At 44.9% G+C, this 18,168-nt stretch overlaps 1 protein-coding gene across 1 annotated transcript in view; it reads left to right on the top strand.

Moving 5' to 3' along the window:
• Positions 1-18,168, top strand: part of TMEM163 (transmembrane protein 163) — a 259,626-nt gene that overhangs the window by 154,147 nt on the left and 87,311 nt on the right. Inside the window, exons 3-4 of the mRNA XM_001098396.5 lie at positions 8,518-8,561; positions 9,940-10,031. Of these exons, the coding sequence (XP_001098396.1) occupies positions 8,518-8,561; positions 9,940-10,031 (136 nt within the window). The remainder of the gene's footprint in view (positions 1-8,517; positions 8,562-9,939; positions 10,032-18,168) is intronic.

The raw sequence follows: 18,168 nt of genomic DNA, 5'->3' as shown, positions 1-18,168 counted from the left end.
GAGTGGTCCATTTAGAGGCTGGTTTCTCCATTATGCCCCTGAAAGTGCCAGCTGTGGCTTCATTAGCTCAGGGAAGGGCTTCTGGGTAGGGCCGCTGGGCCTCCCGGTGTTTTGAGCCATTGGTCCTGTCTGCCTTCTCCCTGAAGGCTCTGTTTGCTGCATGCTGGAGCTAAGGGGGTGTTAATGAATCCATCTGAAAGTTTTCTGTGTGTTCAGGTACTGATCTCGGCATTCAGGATGCATCAGGGAACAGTCAAAGCTTTTGCCTTTGTGGTGTTTATATTCTAATAGGTGGGAGTAGGGTGGGGCAATTGAAACGTAAATAAATCCATAAGATAATGTAGATGAGATGTTCTTCAGACCAAGAAAATGTAGAGGAGGGTGACAGAGCTCAGATAGGGAGTGAGGGCAGGTGTCATCACTAAATGTGGTGGCCAGAACAGCCTAACCTGAAGGAGGGGAGGGAGCAGGCCAGGCAGACCCCTGGAGTAAGTTTGTTCCTGGCAGAAGGAAGAGCCGTGGCCTGGCTGTGGGGAGGTCGCCGAGGAGCCCCATGTGGCTGGAGTGTGGAGTAAGCAGGCGTGGCCCACAGAAGAGGAGGTCCGAGAACAGAGGCTTCCTCCATCCTAAGGACCGTGGCCTTTCCATGGAGGCCGATGTGTTCGAGTACCTGGGCTGCGTGTTGAGGATGGCTGGGTAGGGGCAGGGGCATGGAGGGACGAATGAGTGGCTGCTTCCTGTTAGAAATTGGAGCGCAAGTGACTTTTCATTGCCAAGTGGCCCAGAACACTAGTAAGTGGCACTCCCTACCCCCGTAGCAGCAGCTCGAGGGCAATATTTTCTAACCTCTTCAAGCCCATTCTTGTGGGTTTTGTAGGTTATTGTGGGTGTGGGATTGGGGGGGTGGGGGTTGTATAGTACCTGTTTGTATGTAGCCACCCCTTGGTCATGTGAGAGAGACCCGTGATCATCCCTGACGTCTTGGCAAGGGTTTGCCTGAGACAAACAGTTGCTTTCCTAACAAACACTTGCTTTCCACAGACAGGCAGAGCCCCGGCGGGTGGGAGGGCAGTGCCTGTGGCCTGCCTAAGGCTAATAATGGTTCTCAGCGCTGTCTGTAGAAGTCAAAGAACTCTCAAAGAATGGTTTTGGCTTTGAGAACCTGGCCATGGTACATTTGCTGAGAGCCAGACCTTCCAGTAGAAAACATTGAAAGTCACAGTCCGTGCAGCACAATGAATATGTAGCAGGTACTTTGCTGGACATGGCAGGTTGCTCATGCCCTACATGTGAGGTCCCATACTGAAGCATTACGGGGCCAACTAGATGCCACAGGGGCCAGGCAGGTGGAAGAGGAGAGTGAGGCAGACTGGCTGTGATGTTGCAGGAGAGGTGGGGCACCCCAGAGCACATGCCTCATCCGAACGCAGCATTGGCACCACTGGGAGAAAGGGACAGCCCAGGATGGGCAGATCTCAGTGTTTTGAGAGAATCCAAAGATTGGTATTTTCATTATTATGTTTTCTTGTTAGGCAGCAGAAGAGGTGGAACTAAGAGGGGTCCAAATTTCTGTATGTGTGTATGTATTTATGGTGGATGATGGAAAGATGGTTCTCCATTTGAGTTAATTACATAGGTGAGGTTGTTGCCAGGCCTCTGTGTAATAGAGGCTGTCCAATTAAAGTAGGATTGATTTATTAACGAAACTTACAGTCACGTAATTTTACAACTTGGAGGTGTTATGGGGCCTGGGGGCATTGCTAAAGAGTGCTAAGGCTCAAGATAATTATTGTGTGACTTTGGAGAGAATGACAGATGGGTCCTCACTTTTGCTGCAAACCTAGCCAGCGATTGAAATGGCATTCTTTGTTTAAGGTTGTGGAGGGGCTGTCTGCACTGATCCTCTGTTGCCTTGCTGGCACCCTTACCTCTTTGTGCATTTCCGAGGTATTTTGTCTCTACTGTCCAGAACCTTCCCTCAAAGCCTGCTGCTGATTCAGCTGCACGATTTGCATTTAGCTTTGCCCTAACAATGGGTTGCCTGGGTCCTGTCCATTTTCCAGCTGTCTTTATATTTGATTTTGAATTTCCAGCTGATATGCTTTCTGGCCTGGTGTGTGACTTAAAGAAGGTCTGGTCTTTTAACCAGACTTGTATAAATATTTATTTAAGACTTCTGTTGTGTGTGTGCTTCTGGGAGAGTAGCTGTTATTACCCCTTTGACACATAAATGAAAGTAGTGTGTGTGACACGCAGCATCCCGGGAGGCAGGAGGTCCCTCAGACTGGGAGTGACATTCTGCTCATGCTCTACGTGCTGGCTTTCTTGGTCCGCCACTGCACTTCCATGAACTTTTTGGGCCATTAACGAACCACTCATGTAGGTGATTTGACCTAGAAAGATGGATTCAGAAACTGAAATGTAATAAAGACACATATGGTCATGTGCTGCCCTGTTAGAGCATTTGTGAACTCACAGTGCAGCCTAGTCTCCGATGTGCATCACAGATGTGGTTTCTCTTACTCCATTTTAGACCTCTGGTGATATTTTTGTGAGTTGGATCTTTTTCCACAAATAGATTTCTTTTTCTGATTTAAATGATACGGTGGTTGTAGAAAATGTAAAAAGTAAATCTCAGGACCCCCAAATGACTAATCTAAAGGGAAAAGTCAAGCTGGGCACAGTCTGGCAAACCTGCCTCACATTTTATTCCTAAATAAGATAGCTACAAACATCGAGAAGCTACATACCTCCCTCACAATTTGCCCACAAGGATATTCTTTGTGGACACAAGACAGACCTCAAGCCCTCCCTCAGTTCATCTGAGACAGATGTATATCCAATTGCTTCCTCTGCCCTGTTGTTTTCACCAAGCTGGGCGAAGGCGTAAGTGATGTTCCTCTACCTTCCGCTCACGTAGAAACTGTGTATTCGGTGAAAGGCTAATCAAAGACTTTTAAAAATACAGCCATTTGTCTGTTTTCTACCTGTGACCTGGAAGCCCCCTCCCCACCTCGAGTTGTCCTGCCTTTCCAGACAGAACCAATGTATATCCTACACATATTGATTGATGCCTCATGTCTCCCTAAAATGTATAAAACCAAGCTGTGCCTGGACCACCTTGGGCACCTGTGGTCAGGTCCTCCTGAGGCTGTGTCACGGGCACGTCCTTAACATTGGTAAAATAAACTTTCTAAATTGATGATCTCTGTCTCAGATACTTTTGGGTTCACAGTAGAAAGGAAAGAAACCCACTCAAATATTCCCACCCTTCAAAGATTAACCACTGTTACCATTTGAGGGAATTTTTTTCTGGTTGTTTTCAATGCAACCTGTAAAGCTAGTTGTTGTAGCACATACTTCATCTTGTATCTTGCCCGAATTCTCTCTCATAACTCTCCTGCTTCCTTTGGCTTTAGCCAAAATGACCTCAGACCTCAGCCAAGTTTTCCACCTCAGAGTGTTTTACTGCCTCCTCTTCTCTGGCAGGTTCTTGCCCAGGTAACAAAAACAGCATAGTTCACTCCCCCATCTCCTTAAGTCTTTACGTACATGTCCCCTTGTCAGTGAAGCCTCTTCTGATCTTCCCATTCAGTTTGCACCTGTGTTGGCTAGAACTCCCCCTGTTCCAGACCCATCCTTTCCTGTGGCACCCAGTGCAGGACCCAACATACAACCTGTCTATTATCAATGCCATTGTTCTTTCTAATATGCTAATAGAAACATTAAGCAGTAGTAATTTTTCTAAAAAATATTTTGAGACAGGATCTCCCTCTGTTGCCTAGGCTGGCTTACAGTGGTGTGATCTTGGCTCATTGCAACCTCCACCTCCTGGGCTCAAGCAATCCTCCCACCTCAGCCTCCTAAGTAGCTGGGGCTAGAGGTATCTGCTACCACGCTCAGCTAATTTTATAATTTTTTGTAGAAATGAGGTTTCACTCTATTGCCCAGTCTGGTCTCAAACTCCTGGCCTCAAGCGATCCTCCTGCCTTGGCCTCCCAAAGTGCTGGGATTATAGGTGTGAGCCATCACTCCAAGCCAGCAACAGTACTCTTTGCAAAGGCTTTAAAATATCTACCTATAGCCTATTCTTTGAATAAATCATACCTCAATCATCACCCTACTATGGAACATTTAGTTACATCTAATGTTTTGCTGTTATAAATCACATGAACCTATTATGAACCTTTTGTGCTTAAAGTATTTTTCCATTTCTTATGCATTAAAATACATTCTTGAGCATGGGATTACTGGGTCAACATATCTTGTATTAAGACTCATATGGCTGAAAGTGATAGAAACTCAACTCAAACTGGCTTAAGCAAATCAAAGGAAATGGTTGGCTAATGTATTTGAGAAGTAGAGGGATAGAACAGTCAGGACTGATTTAAAAGGTTCAGTCTGTCTTCGGGAGTCTGATCTGTGTTTTAGTATCTACTTTCTTCTTGTGTTGGCTTCATTCTCAGGCAGTCTCCTCCCACTTATGTCAAAATCACCACCTGTAGCTCCTGTGTTCATCCTCCTATCTCTAAAATCTACTCGAAGGAAGACATCCCCTTTCCAATATTTTCAGCAAAAAGCTTGGCACAGGTTCTCATCGGCTCAAATTGAATTGTGCCATTTTCGAATCATTAACTCTGGACATGGGACAAGTTAATGGGATATACTAGCATGGGAATGGCATCATCCCACCCAAATCACTTATTTTGAGGGTAGGGCAGGTGCCATTCCCAGAGGAGAATCAGGATGCTCTTATGGGATGGGGACTGCATGCTGGGCTGGCCCCAAATGACACATCTTCATTTTACCTATGAACATTTTAGGGACTCTGTGTCTTAAAATAAATTAATAAAAAGAAAAAGCCAGCAGAGAAAGAGATAGGAGCCCAGTTGCATCCTAAGCATGCATTTTTTTGGATGTGTAACTGCTGCCTAATCAGATAGCAGTGTGTTTCTACTCTGACCACATGGGGCCAAGAGCAGCCTTCACAGGAGAGCTCTGTCCCACAGCTGCCTGGTTGCCCATCTCTTTGTGGATGTGTTGCCAGTTTGCAACATAATTGTCGGAGTTCAGAAGGGCCCTTGTTTCTTGTCCACTGTTGAATAAGCACCTGCCTTGAAGGCACTGCAGCCTTTGTTGGCCCTGTGGTGGCTTTCTACTACACTCAGCACATGTGCATGGAGCTCCAGGTGCCTCTACCACGTAATCTCTCCCTTGTAATCATCCTGGCTCAGGCCTGCCTCCAAGCCAACCTCATTCTTAGCATGAGGGAAGTTGGAAACTTCCTGGTGAAAGCCCCATGGAAGTTGGAGGGTGGGATGCTGTGTAAACCATTCTGACCCTTCCATTGAGTTTGTTCTTATCTCAAAATTGGGATGTGTCACGGTGAGTTATGAGACAAAATGAAGTTATTACTTGACACTCTTCAGAAATTGCTGAAAGGCCATCTGAACTCTTTCATTCGGATCCTGTGCTAATTACTATTGGCTGTTATTTAGTAGGAAGAGCTGGGGAGTTGGTCACATAAAGGAAGCTGTCAGAGCTAAGGCTGTGTGGAGGGCCCTTCAAAGTAGTCTGAATTCCCCATGCAATTTTTGGCATTTCTCCCTTTCCATCTCATCAAGAAAATTAGATGGAGCCAATTTATAAGTAAATAACACATCTCTGTTAAGGACTCTAGGTTAACTTGCAGCTGTCTTGCTCATATTTTCCGTGGTGCAGACGGGATAGAGAGTACTAATATTCCACTTGTGCTCTAGGTCATCCATTCTGTGGCAGGCTTAATTCTCACAAGTGGATCTTTCCCACATAATTTTGAGAGTGTTGGAAATCATGGACACAACACTCCAGTTGAGTTGGGGACACCCCACCTACCATTTAGTGGCCATCTCCTTTGTTTGATTCCAGATTCCTGAGACAAGATTTCTTGTCTTTCTCAATATAGTCAAGTGAATGTCCACTTGAAATCTGTTTTGAAGCCATGGTTCACTGCTGGTGAGACAGGTGCTCTTCTGCCATAGCGAGTCACGGGGAGTGCTTTTCTAGCTGTTCCTTTTCCGTGGTGCTCAGCCCCAGGAGTGCAGGTGGAGACAGACTGGGAGCCCGGTGGCAGCTCTTCTCTCTCTCTTTTTTTTTTTTTTTTTTTGTGAGGTGGGGTCTCACTCTGTCACCAGGTTGGAGTGTGGTAGCATGATCTCGGCTCACCGCAACCTCCGCCTCCCAGGTTCAAGTGATTCTCCTGCCTCAGCCTCCTGAGTAGCTGAGACTGCAGGTGCGCACCACCACACCTGACTTAATTTTTTGTATATTTTTTAGTAGAGATGGGGTTTCTTCACGTTGGCCAGTATGGTCTCGATCTCTTGACCTCGTGATCCACCCGCCTTGGCCGCCCAAAGTGCTGGGATTCCAGGCATAAGCCACTGAGCCTTCTTTTCTCTGTTGTAGATCTGGAGCATCTGTGCACGATGTTAGTTGGAATTAAAAAGGTTTCCACTGCTGATAAAGAAGCAACCCACAAAAAGCACACAGCTAAGATATTCTAAAAACAGGTTGTAAAGGGAAAGAAAAGATATCCTCCTTGACTTATTTCTGTGAAATTTTGTTACGCTTAGTTAACAGTTATGGAGCATGTGCTGCGAGCCAAGCTGTGTTTTATAGGCCGCCTCGGTGCTTGCAGCAGTCCCGCCAGCGATCAGCTGCCTTTTTTTGCACATGTCAGCATGGCTGGTGAATTGATGTTCTCTGGAAAGGGCCGGTGCCCCTTTACAGCACCATACCTGTGTGTCCTGTGAAAACTCCAGTTGGTCACCATGCACAGCTGGCTCTGCCCTTCTCCCTGTGCCAGGAAGAGCAACAGCAGGGCCTCCTGGAGGAGCTCATGTCAAAAACAAAGGTGGTTGCAGATTTAATGGGTTGTATTCCGCCTCACATAGTTTGAGCACCTGAATATGGCTGAGTTTCAGGAAGGGCCTGGAAATGCTTGGACACCAGTGGTTCACTCTCCCCGGTGCTGTGGCTTTCCCATGCTTGCCTTCCTGCTCCTCAGTCTTTATGGCAAACAGTGGCTGATGGCAACTCCAGCATTTACAAGTTGCTGTTCTAACCACATAGATTGACCAACTAGACTCTCTGTCTCAAGTCCTAAATCACAGAAAATGAACTCTGTTTGGTTCATAGTGGATCAGGAGCCCTCCTTACAGCTGGAGGGCACAAGGCACAACACATTGTCTGAGGACTGTCCCTGGACCTTGTGGAGAGGACAAGGAGCAGGTCCTAGAGAAGGGACTTTGTGATGAGCTGATGGAAGTCCATGTAGGCGCTGGCCTCTGTGCCTCCCACCCACACTTCCTACTGCACCAGTGACCACTTGCAGAACGTAGGCCTGGGAACAAGTCACTGCCAGCTTTGCTGACCCTTAGTGTAGGGCTTTAGTCTTGGTTGGAGGTGCATGTATGCTTGTTAAATATGACTTTCTTCTGGAGATCTGCCTTTGTTATGTCAAATCGAGACGTCTTTGAAGCTGTCATTGCTTTAGCACAAAACAGAATTAGGCAAAAGTGCTACCCAGTTGACGTTCTCCAATTTAAAAATATGGATCAAGGCCGGGTGTGGTGGCTCACACCTGTAATCCCAGCACTTTGGGAGGCTGAGGCGGTTAGATCACCTGAGGTCAGGAGTTCGAAACTAGCGTGGCCAACATGGCAAAACCCTGTCTCTACTAAAAATACAAAAAATAGCTGGGTGTGGTGGTAGATGCCTGTAGTCCCAGCTACTCGGAAGGCTGAGGCGGGAGAATCACTTGAACCAGGGAGGCGGAGGTTGCAGTGAGCCGAGATAGCACCTTTGCACTCTAGCCTGAGTGACAGAGCAAGACTGTCTCAAAACAAAAAAAACAAAACAAAAAAAAAAACAAAGTGTGTTGTAATTATAATTGTGGCATTGACATTTGTAGACATCTCTATTTGTAGACATCTGTTGTTTAAGATCATTTGTCACTCTTTTCTAAACAACTGTTATTGGTGTCTACATTGGATTTTAAACTCTGGTGCCCACAGATTTTTTTTTCATCTATCTTAGCAGTGGTGTATGCCTTAGACACACCACCTTATTATGGGAACAGTTTGGGTGGTTGGAGTTTTACTTTGCACCACCTTATTATGGGAACAGTTTGGGTGGTTGGAGTTTTACTTTGAAAGTTTGATATAGTTCCCAGTTGCTAAATTCTCAAAGTATCAGAAGTCATTTGATTGACAGCTGTTTAAGCAAATTGGATTTGGAAATTGGCCCTCAGGTGTTTCAGAACACTGTGAGGGGAAGTTGTTGCAGGTAGAGTCTGGGAATCTTTTCAGTTCACGCCTCATTTTTTAAAAATTCTTAGATTTTACACGTACAGTTAATTTTTAGTTTTATTCTCTTGGAATTTCCCCACTGATGTTTAAAAGGCCATGTAATGTATTAATATACTCAAAAATGAGAGAGGTTTTAAAATATTCTGAATAATATTTTCTTTCTTTTTAGCTGTCTCCGTTATGAGGTACAGCGCCTCTGCTTTTGGGTTTGCAGTAAGTAACCTGAAATGTACTTTCATCAAGTTTTGCACGTTTTTTCATAAGCCCATAAACCTCACCCTGAGCCCTCAAATGAGGGTGGTTAGCCTATGAGAGCTTAACATGAGAAACATACTTTATGGAAACCCACTTCTATTAAAAAATGAACATTTAACAGAATTATACTGCAATGAGGACTGTATAATTCTCAAGCACAGACGGGGAGGAACCACATTTCCCACAATGTGCTTGGGTGAGAGGATGTTTTGGGCATTTTAGCCCTTTTTTTGCCTTCCAGGTTGTATGTGGACCTGGTACGCACTGGAGCAAAGCATTTGCTGGTGTAGGCAGAGGTCTGCGAGTTAAGATCAGGGCTACTCGTGCTAGGATGAGTCAGTCTGTAGCCAGCTAAGGGTAACCTGGCGTCCCAGCCGGCCTCCTGATGGAAGCTAGTTGGAGAAAGCGGGTCTCTGCTTCACAGGCTAGGTCTGTTGAGAAATTGGGTGAAGTTTCCCCAGGCCCCTTGGAGAGGATGCTAGTGCTCGTGATCTTCCAGCTGAGAAGTGTGGTGTGGTGCAGTGACCCATAAAGAGAGCTCTCCTCAGCACCCCCACCAAGTAGCTTTGGGGTCTCCTGTACCGGAGGGTCGGTATGCCTGTTCCCAAACCCACTTCTGCCCTTTGTTGTGAGAACTTGCTATTGTAGGTACATTGCAGATTCTTTTCAGAATCTTATGAAAGATGTGGACCATCCAGGAAAAAGGCACACCACCACACACACGCACCCAGACATACCACATGTATACACATGCACACACACAGTGCGTACACGTCCCCAGAAACAAACACGCACATATGTTTTTCTCTCATTCTCCCTAGCTTTCTTGTGCATGCATACTCTCTCATTCAAACAGAAGCATTGAGTTTTGTATGCAACTGTAAAGTGCTGGCAGACTTATCACAGGTCCTGGTGACCCCCACCCTCACCCCTGGACCCCAGGTAGCATAGTCCCATTGAGAGTCAGAAATAGAATTCTCACTCGAATCTCTTATCTGGGATGTGCAGGAAACTACTGCAATTATCTTGACTGTCATGGGGAAACCAATTCCGTGTGTTTTGAAACAGTGAACTCCCCACCTTCTGCCCTATGTCTGCAGAGTGCTGGGAGCCAGGCACCCTGGGAGCAGAGCCCCCCACATGGCACGCTGGGTCTCCGAGCTCCAGACGCCCCAGGCATGAGGGCAGTACGTGGCTGCGTCGTAATGATGGGAGGCCTCTTTGATCAGAGTTTACTCGTGCAGATATTTTGAGTCACAGCACAGTTGTCCTGTGTCTTCACATTTGTGTGCTATTAACTCTGGAAAGCCTCTAATGCCATGTCTCCTTCTCCTAGTTTGATGCCATCCTGGACGTCCTGTCGTCGGTGATTGTCCTGTGGCGTTACAGCAACGCGGCCGCTGTGCACTCTGCTCATAGAGAGTACATGTAAGTGGATTCTTGTCTTTCTTCAGGCTGCAGAATCCGTGCAGATGAAGGCTACGGAATGAGGCCCTCAACACAGCTTGCCCTGCAGCTTTTGTCCCAGTGATGAGAAGAAGGTCCCCAGGCTGCTTCTGAAAGTGACTAGTGCAATGCCAGTCATGTGATAGGGTCCTCTTGGGATGGTCAGAGAGAGAGGATGTACCTTTATGATTTTCTGTTCTCAGATTTTGAGACTATTTGTTTGCTGGTGTATCCATCTGCTCATCCATCCATCCATCCATCCATCCATCCTTTTGCTTTTTCTTATTGGAATCTTTGTTCTCTTGCATTTTTATGTTGTTTTTCTTCTAAGTAAGAGGAATTCTCCACTGTCATTTACAGAAGAAATCTTAAGGGCATTCTAAATTACTCTATTTGCCTTCTGCCCCCCTCTGTATTAGGGGATGTTGCTTGCCCCAGTCTTCACATCCCATGGGTGAAGGTTTTGACTTTGAAGGACTTATGTTTGTGACTCTAAAACATATGTCTTTTCCAACTTCCATCTCTTTATATCATTTGTAAACGCCAGGGTAACAAGAACACAGGTTCTGTAATCAGATTTGCTAGCCCTGTGATTATGGAAGCCAGTAACTGCTCTGTGCTTCATTCCCTCATCTGGAAAAGCAAGAAAATGACAATGCCTCCTTTGTAGGATGATTGCGATGAGTACACACACACACACACAGACACAGACACACACATTTTTATGCATATCCCTATACACTAATATGTGCATATATATGTGCATGTAGTTATATGTATATATGTGCATGTATACGTGCATGTGTAGGTATCAGAGCAAGTTTTCTCTGTCTCTGCAGCTTTTGGACAGTTAAACACAGGTGAGTAAATGTCCCTTTCTGTGGTTTGTGGTGGCACCCAGATGGAAAGTACTCTTGAGGCTGGGTGCGGTGGCTCACACCTGTAATTCCAGCACTTTGGGAGGCTGAGGCAGGTGGATCACTTGAGGCCAGGAGTTCAAGACCAGCCTGACCAACATGGTGAAACCCCGTCTCTACAAAAATATACAAAAATTAGCTGCGCATGATGCTGTGTGCCTGTAGCTCACCTACTCGGGAGGCTGAGGTAGAATAATTGATTGAACCCAGGAGGTGGAGGCTGTAGTGAGCCAAGATCGGTGCCACTGCACTGCAACCTAGGCGATAGAGCGAGACTTTGTCTCCAACAAGAAAGTACTCTTGAATGGGATGTTAGGCCATATTCCAACATGCAAGTGTTGCAGTACCTCTTTGAGGCCAAGAGACAGTAACATATCTGAGACTGAATATGCCAGATGGAAAACTTTTAAAAGATGACACCATAACTGACTCACTAATGAGAGCAAATTTTAATTCATGTCATCGTTAGCTTTGGTTAGTGTACAAAAACTTATTTTAAATGTTAAATGTCTATTTTAATGGGCATTAGTTTTTTTTAACAAATGGAAGTATCAAACTTGTGATATCACACATGATATCATTTAGGATAAAATTAATTTTTAGAAGTGAATTTGTGGTTGAAAAAAATACTAGAAAATAGTAGTAAATTGACTTTTAAAAATTTCAAATGATGGTTGAGTGTCTCTAATCTGAAAATCCAAAATTTGAAATACTCCCAAATTCAAAACTTTTTAAGCACCAACCTGATGTCACAAGTAGAAAATTCCACACCTGACCTCATGTGACTGGTCACAGTCAAAACTTTGTTTCGTGCACAAAATTACTTAAAATGTTGTCTAAGATTACCTTCAGGCTGTGTGTATAAGGTATATATGAAACATAAATGAATTTCATGTTTAGATTTGGGTTCCATCCTCAATATATCTTATTATGTATATGCAGCCGTCCCAAAATCCAAAAAAAATCTGAAACTTGAAACCCTTCTGGTCCTAAGCACTTTGGATAAAGGATGCTTGACCTGTACCGTGATGACCAACCTTGACTTAACACTGGTCTAGCCAAAGGAGCAACTAATGCACTCAACTCAAGCTGTTCTGGGTATTTGAGGAGCTCAGAAGTCTAGAGAGAGTAATGTAGAGAGATACTCGGATTTCAGGAGCTAGCCACTGTCTTGTCAGAGGAACACGTCATCTTTGGTTCTATAGCTGCACTGTCCAATATGGTTGCCACTAGTGCAATATGTTAGCACTTGATATGTGGCTTGTCTGAACTGAGATGTGTTGTAAGTATAAAATACACACTAGATTCTAAAGACTTAATGAGAAAAAGTATTTATTAATAGTTAAAAAATATTCATTATGTGTCGATATTTAGAATATTTTGGATATATTGGTTAAACTTAAAGTTATTTTTTTTTGCTTTAGCTTCTTAAAATGTCTTTTAGAAATTTAAAATTACACATGTGGCTTATATTTGTATTGGGCAGTGCCCTCAAAGGAGAAAGTTTATCCCGCTGCTTTTTCTTTTTTATTGCAGAGCTAATAATACATAATTTGATTTGCAATTCCAGAAAGAATTGAATTGAGTTTTCCAATTTCATTATTCTAATTTGCTTTTTAATCTGATTTCCTTTCTGCTGAAATGAGTTTCATACATATTAGAAAGCCACGAATAATTGTGGCTTTTCTATATTGTTAGGATCTGTGTGAATGTTTGTTAGGTCTGGAGGTTTTCCAAGATCAAAATTGATGAGAAATGTCTTTGCTTTCACTGTTTTTAATAATCCCCGAACAGCTACTGTTCTTTAAAATCATATATCGCTTCCCAAAAGGCAAAAACTCACAGAGGAGTTGCTTTGATTAATTCCCAGGTGATTGTTCACGTGACAGTGCCAGTGCATTCACTTGGAGATTCCTCATCTAGGGATTTAAGTGATACTCACAGTCCTCTGTATTGTTGGCTTTGGTTTAAAGTTTCAATCCCTGGCTTACCCCATGTAAGTTTAAAATTAATGAAATCACTGCCAGCTGAGAAGCTGATATTTGCATATTAATGAGCATAAATGAGTTAGAAAAGCCATTGGTTTTCAGTTAGTTGCTGGAGAGTAATATTAGAGGAAATTGGAAAATATGCAACTGGCCCTTAGCTAATTCCCTTTATTTTTTTGAATTGGACCCAAAACCTTGGGATGAATCTTGAGCTCGAATTACTGAGGCAAAGCAACTCAAAACCTTCCTTAGCCTTGCCACCTGGTGACTGTGCATCCTAATTGTGGATATGATGGGGTATTTCATACTCAGGGAAAGAGAGTTTGGCTTCAGCACCACCAGAGTGTAGCTAGCCCTAATAGTTTTTGTTTTGCATTTTAAAAAATTGTATTATTATAAGTCTTTATTTTTATTTTATATTGTTAAAACATATAACATAAAATGCATTAGCCTAATCATTTTTAAGTATATGGTTCAGTAGTGTTAAGTATATTTCACGTTGTTTTGAAACAGATCCTCAGAACTTGTCTCATTCTGCAAAATTGAAACTCTACCCATTGAACTCCCCATTTTTCCCTGCCCCCTAGTCCCTAGCAATCACCGTTGTACTTTCTATTTCTATGAATTTGACTACTTTAGATATCTCATATAAATGAAATTATACAGTATTTGTCTTTTTCGTGACTGGCTGATTTCACTTAGCATAATGTCCTCAAGGATCATCCATCTTTTGTAGCATGTGACACAATTTCCTTCCTTTTAAAGGCTGAATAATCCTTTTAATTTATTTTGTTTATTTTTTCGAGACTGAGTCTTGCTCTGTTGCCCAGGCTGGAGTGCAGTGGCGTGATCTTGGCTCACTGCAACCTTAGCCTCCCAGGTTCAGGCAATTCTCCTACCTCAGCCTCCGGAGTAGCTGGGACTACATGCATGCACCACAAAACCTGGCTAATTTTTGTTTTTTTTGTAGAGATGGAATTTTGCCATGTTGGCCAGGCTGGTCTTGAACTCCTGGCCTCAGTGATCTGCCTCCCTTGACCTCCCAAAGTGCTGATATTACAGGTGTGAGCTACTGTGCCCTGCCTAAAGGCTGAATAATATTCTGTTGTAAATATATGCCGCATTTTGTTTATCCATTCATCCATTTGGCCATTGTGAATGATGCTGCTATGAATGTGAGTGTTCAGATATCTCTTTGGGACCTGCTTCCAATTCATGAGCATAAATACCCAGAAGTGGGATTGCTGGATCCTATGGCAGTTCCCTTTTAAAATTTTTGAGGAACCTCTATACTATTTTCCGTAGTTGTTATGTCATTTTATAATTCTACCAACTAGTTTTTTTTAAGTTCCAAGTTTGGTTACTTTCCTGTGGTAGGAAATAAAGGTATGGAGAAGATAGACCATCAGGTTTACACATGGTCAGGATTTTCAACAGGTAAGATAGAAGGAGGGACAAGGGAATGTTATGTTTACAATCAAGGGATTCCTAAGAAGAGACAGAATAAACTAGCCAAGGAGGCGTGGAAGGATAATGGCAAAGTTAATAAATAGTCACCATGGATTAGAAGTCTTAATTATGGCCGGGCGTGGTGGCTCACGCCTGTAATCCCAGCACTTTGAGAGGCTGAGGTGGGCAGATCCAAGGTCAGGAGTTTGAGACCATCCTGGCTAACACAGTGAAACCCCATCTCTACTAAAAATACAAAAACTTAGCCGGGCATGGTGGCCGGTGCTTGTAGTCCCAGCTACTCTGGAGGCTGAGGCAGGAGAATGGCGCGAACCCAGGAGGTGGAGCTTGCAGTGAGCCGAGATCGCACCACTGCACTCCAGCCTGGGTGACAGGACGAGACTCCGTCTCAAAAAAAAAAAAAAAAAAAAAGGAAGACTAGAAGTCTTGATAGGTCAGTAATTGTTTGCATGGGTACTAATCTGAGAGTAGGTTGCTAAAAACCAAGATTCCATAGGTGTTTCACTTATTGGCACAGATTTAGGGAAGAGTTAGTGGCTGAGGCAGGGTGGGGATGAAAGGTCAGGAACGTGGGTGAGGCCCGGTGTTGTCTGGATGATCCATTTGAGATTGAAGTTACCAGGAATGTGAGTAGAATTTGGGGAGGAGGTGAAGGCCATGAAGCAGGTCTTCATCAGTGAGTCATCAGTGCAGGGAAGGGGCCAGGAGGTGAGGGGGCAGCGCCAGGAAGGCAGTGCAGTGGGTGCTTGAGTCTGATGGCAACTGGCAGTGTTGAGGGAGGAAGCTGGGGGCAGCCACCAGGAAGAAAGACGCTTGGAGAATGTGGGATCAGAGAGGAAAAGTGGCCTCTACTGCAAAGGCAGGAAAAGCAGCTTCCTCAGAGAACGGCTACGTTTTTATTAGGGCAAGAAAGGTGTAAAGGGAAGAGTCAGAAAAGAGTTTGAGGATGTAGAGACTGGGAGGGTAGGATGAGACTGTTTGGGAGAGAAGGGAGCCAGCCTCACAGTGGGTGACAGAGGAGCCTGGGGGGTGCAGGTGGGGTTGGTGACACTGGCCTGGTGACAGTGGATTGCTATGCAACCACTCTAAAGAATGAAGCACTATCTGTGTACTTACGACGTGACCTCCAAGCTGCATTCAGTGAAGAAAGCATGACACCAAATAGCGTGTGTGGTCTTTTCTCATTTGTTTTAACAAAAGAGGTTTGCATCCACACACACTTGTGTAGGCATATAAAGGATACAAAGGAGACTGGCAGCAGGGTCGCCTCCCCTCCAGGAGGGGGCTGGGGACAGAAGAAGGAGGGGGACACATTTTCTTTATGACAAGCAGAGCTGTCCAATAGATGCTCGGTGGCGATGGCAGTGTTCTGTATCCGTGCTGTGCGATATGGTAGTCACTAGCCACATGTGGTCATTGGGTACTTGGTATGTGGATAGAGTCACTGAGGAACTGGATATTGATTGATTGAGATGGAGTCTCGCTTTGTGGCCCAGGCTGGAGTGCAGTGGTGTGATCTCGGCTCACTGCAACCTCTGCCACCCTGGTTCAAGCAATTCTCCTGCCTCAGCCTCCCGAGTAGCTGGGATTACAGGCATGTACCACTATACCCAGCTAATTTTTTATTTTTTTAGTAGAGACAGGGTTTCACCATGTTGGCCAGTCTGGTCTCAAACTCCTGACCCCAGGTGATCCGCCCTCCTCAGCCTTCCAAAGTGTTGGGATTATAGGAGTGAGGCACCGCTGTGCCCAGCTGGAACTGGATTTTTAACTTGATTTAATTTTAAAGAATTTAAATAGGCCCATGCAGCTAGTGGCTACTGTATTGGACAATGTCTCTTTAGGTGGATCATTTTTAACCTGTTTTCAAAAAACAGACAGAAGTTCTTAATAAATGAAGATTAGGAGATTTGGAAATGAGAGAGTGATACTGAGGAAAGGAAGGAGGTGCTGGAGATGGAGGGCTTGGGGAGAAATAAGTATAGGAGGAACTTGGCAGGGCCGAATGACATGGAATTTCCTGTCCGTCCCTGCCATTCTCTGCCCTGTGTACTGTGTAAGGCCCCAGGAAGAACAGCCTCTTGCCACCATGAGCTATGAGGGCCGTGGGATGCTTGCCACAGAAGGTCCAGCTTGATGCTCATTGGGGGTCTGTGACATTTTGCATATGATTGCAGCACAGGTGGGGCGGTGTGGAGGCGCCCCAGGCCCAGCTGTCTCCTGGGCTGTCAGTCAGCTTGCTGAGATGGAGGTGAAGGCAGATGGGAGATGTTCACCTGGACAGCCTTCTAATTCTACAACACGGAGTCTCAATGCAGCCCGAGAGGTGGTTCTCCTGTTCCAAATGTACCTCCCAATGGCGTTCTGCTCAGCTGCACATTGGGGTGGGAATTGGAGGGCCCGCAGTGGATGTCTTGAGAGAGGCATAAGCCCTTTGTGTGTCTGCCCGTGTGAAATAGACGGGCCCACCGGTCCTCACCCAGGCTGCTTGCTCTGTGTTCTTTTCCAATTTGCTGAGCCACATGCGTTGGCCTGAAAACCACCAGTCAACAGGATAGCTTGATAGCCTTTTGATGACTGACTTTACCAGCACCCTCGCTGCTGTTGGAAACAATTCCAGAAATTTAAAAAGAAAAGTAACTCATTCAGTCAAGCAGTGATGGATTGGTAATTTGCTTTTGGTGTCTGAGCTGGACTGCAAAGGCAATGAGTTATACCAAGAACATATTAAAATAGTATCATGTCTCCCTGCGTTCTTCCTGTAGGTTGTTTGATCTGGCCCTAAATCAGGCTCTGAGAAAGTGAATCCTATTTACTCCACATTTGTCTAGTGCTCTTAAATTGACAAAGCTCTTGAATGTGTTTTAACTCAAGAGCAGAACCTGAACTAGAAGAATAAATAACTTCAGAGATGCCCTCGATGGCTGATGAGAGTCAAGGCAGGAGGTGGAGCTGTTTCAGCAGGACGGGAGCTCCTCCGCCTTGAGTAGTATGAATTTTACTCGCCTGGAGACAGCAAGGAGTGGCCCTCCACTGTCCTGAACAGGACAGATGAAAGCAGGCATGACACAGACATGACCCTACTGGGTTATGGTGCTGCAGGTAAGATGTACTAGCGGAAGGAGTGTAGACTTGGTCCCTGTTATGGGCTCAGTTGTGTCCCCTAAAAAGATATGTTGAAGTCCTCACCCCCCAGTACAGAAGAATGTGACCTTATTTGGAAACAGGGTCTTTGCAGATGAAAACAAGTGAAGATGAGGTTATGCTTCATTAGGGTGGGGCCTGATCTGATATGACTAGTATCCTTATAAGAAGAGAAAGCAGAGACACAGTCAGACACGAGGAGTAGACCGCCATGGGACAAGAGGGCAGAGACTGTAGTAATGCATCTACAGGCCAAAGACTGCCAAAGATTCCAGCAAAGACCAGAAGCCGGAAGAGGGAACTTCCCTGTAAGTTTAACGGGGAGTGTGGCCCTGTGGACACATTGATTTCAGACTTGTAGCCTCCAGAACTGTGAGACAATACATTTCTGTTGTTTAAGCCAGTGGTCCCCAACCCTTTTTGGCACTAGCGACTGATTTCATGGAAGACAATTTTTCCACGGGCTGGGGTTGGGTGGGGGATGGTTTAGGGATGATTCAAGCACATTACATTTACTGTGCACTTTTAGGGTTTGTGCTCCTATGAGAATCTAATGCCATTGCTGATCTGACAGGAGGTGGAGCTCAGGCAGTAATGCAA

Source organism: Macaca mulatta, chromosome 12 (genome assembly GCF_049350105.2).
Source record: "Macaca mulatta isolate MMU2019108-1 chromosome 12, T2T-MMU8v2.0, whole genome shotgun sequence".
Lineage (NCBI taxonomy): Eukaryota > Metazoa > Chordata > Mammalia > Primates > Cercopithecidae > Macaca > Macaca mulatta.
This window is presented reverse-complemented; position numbering and strand designations above follow the sequence as displayed.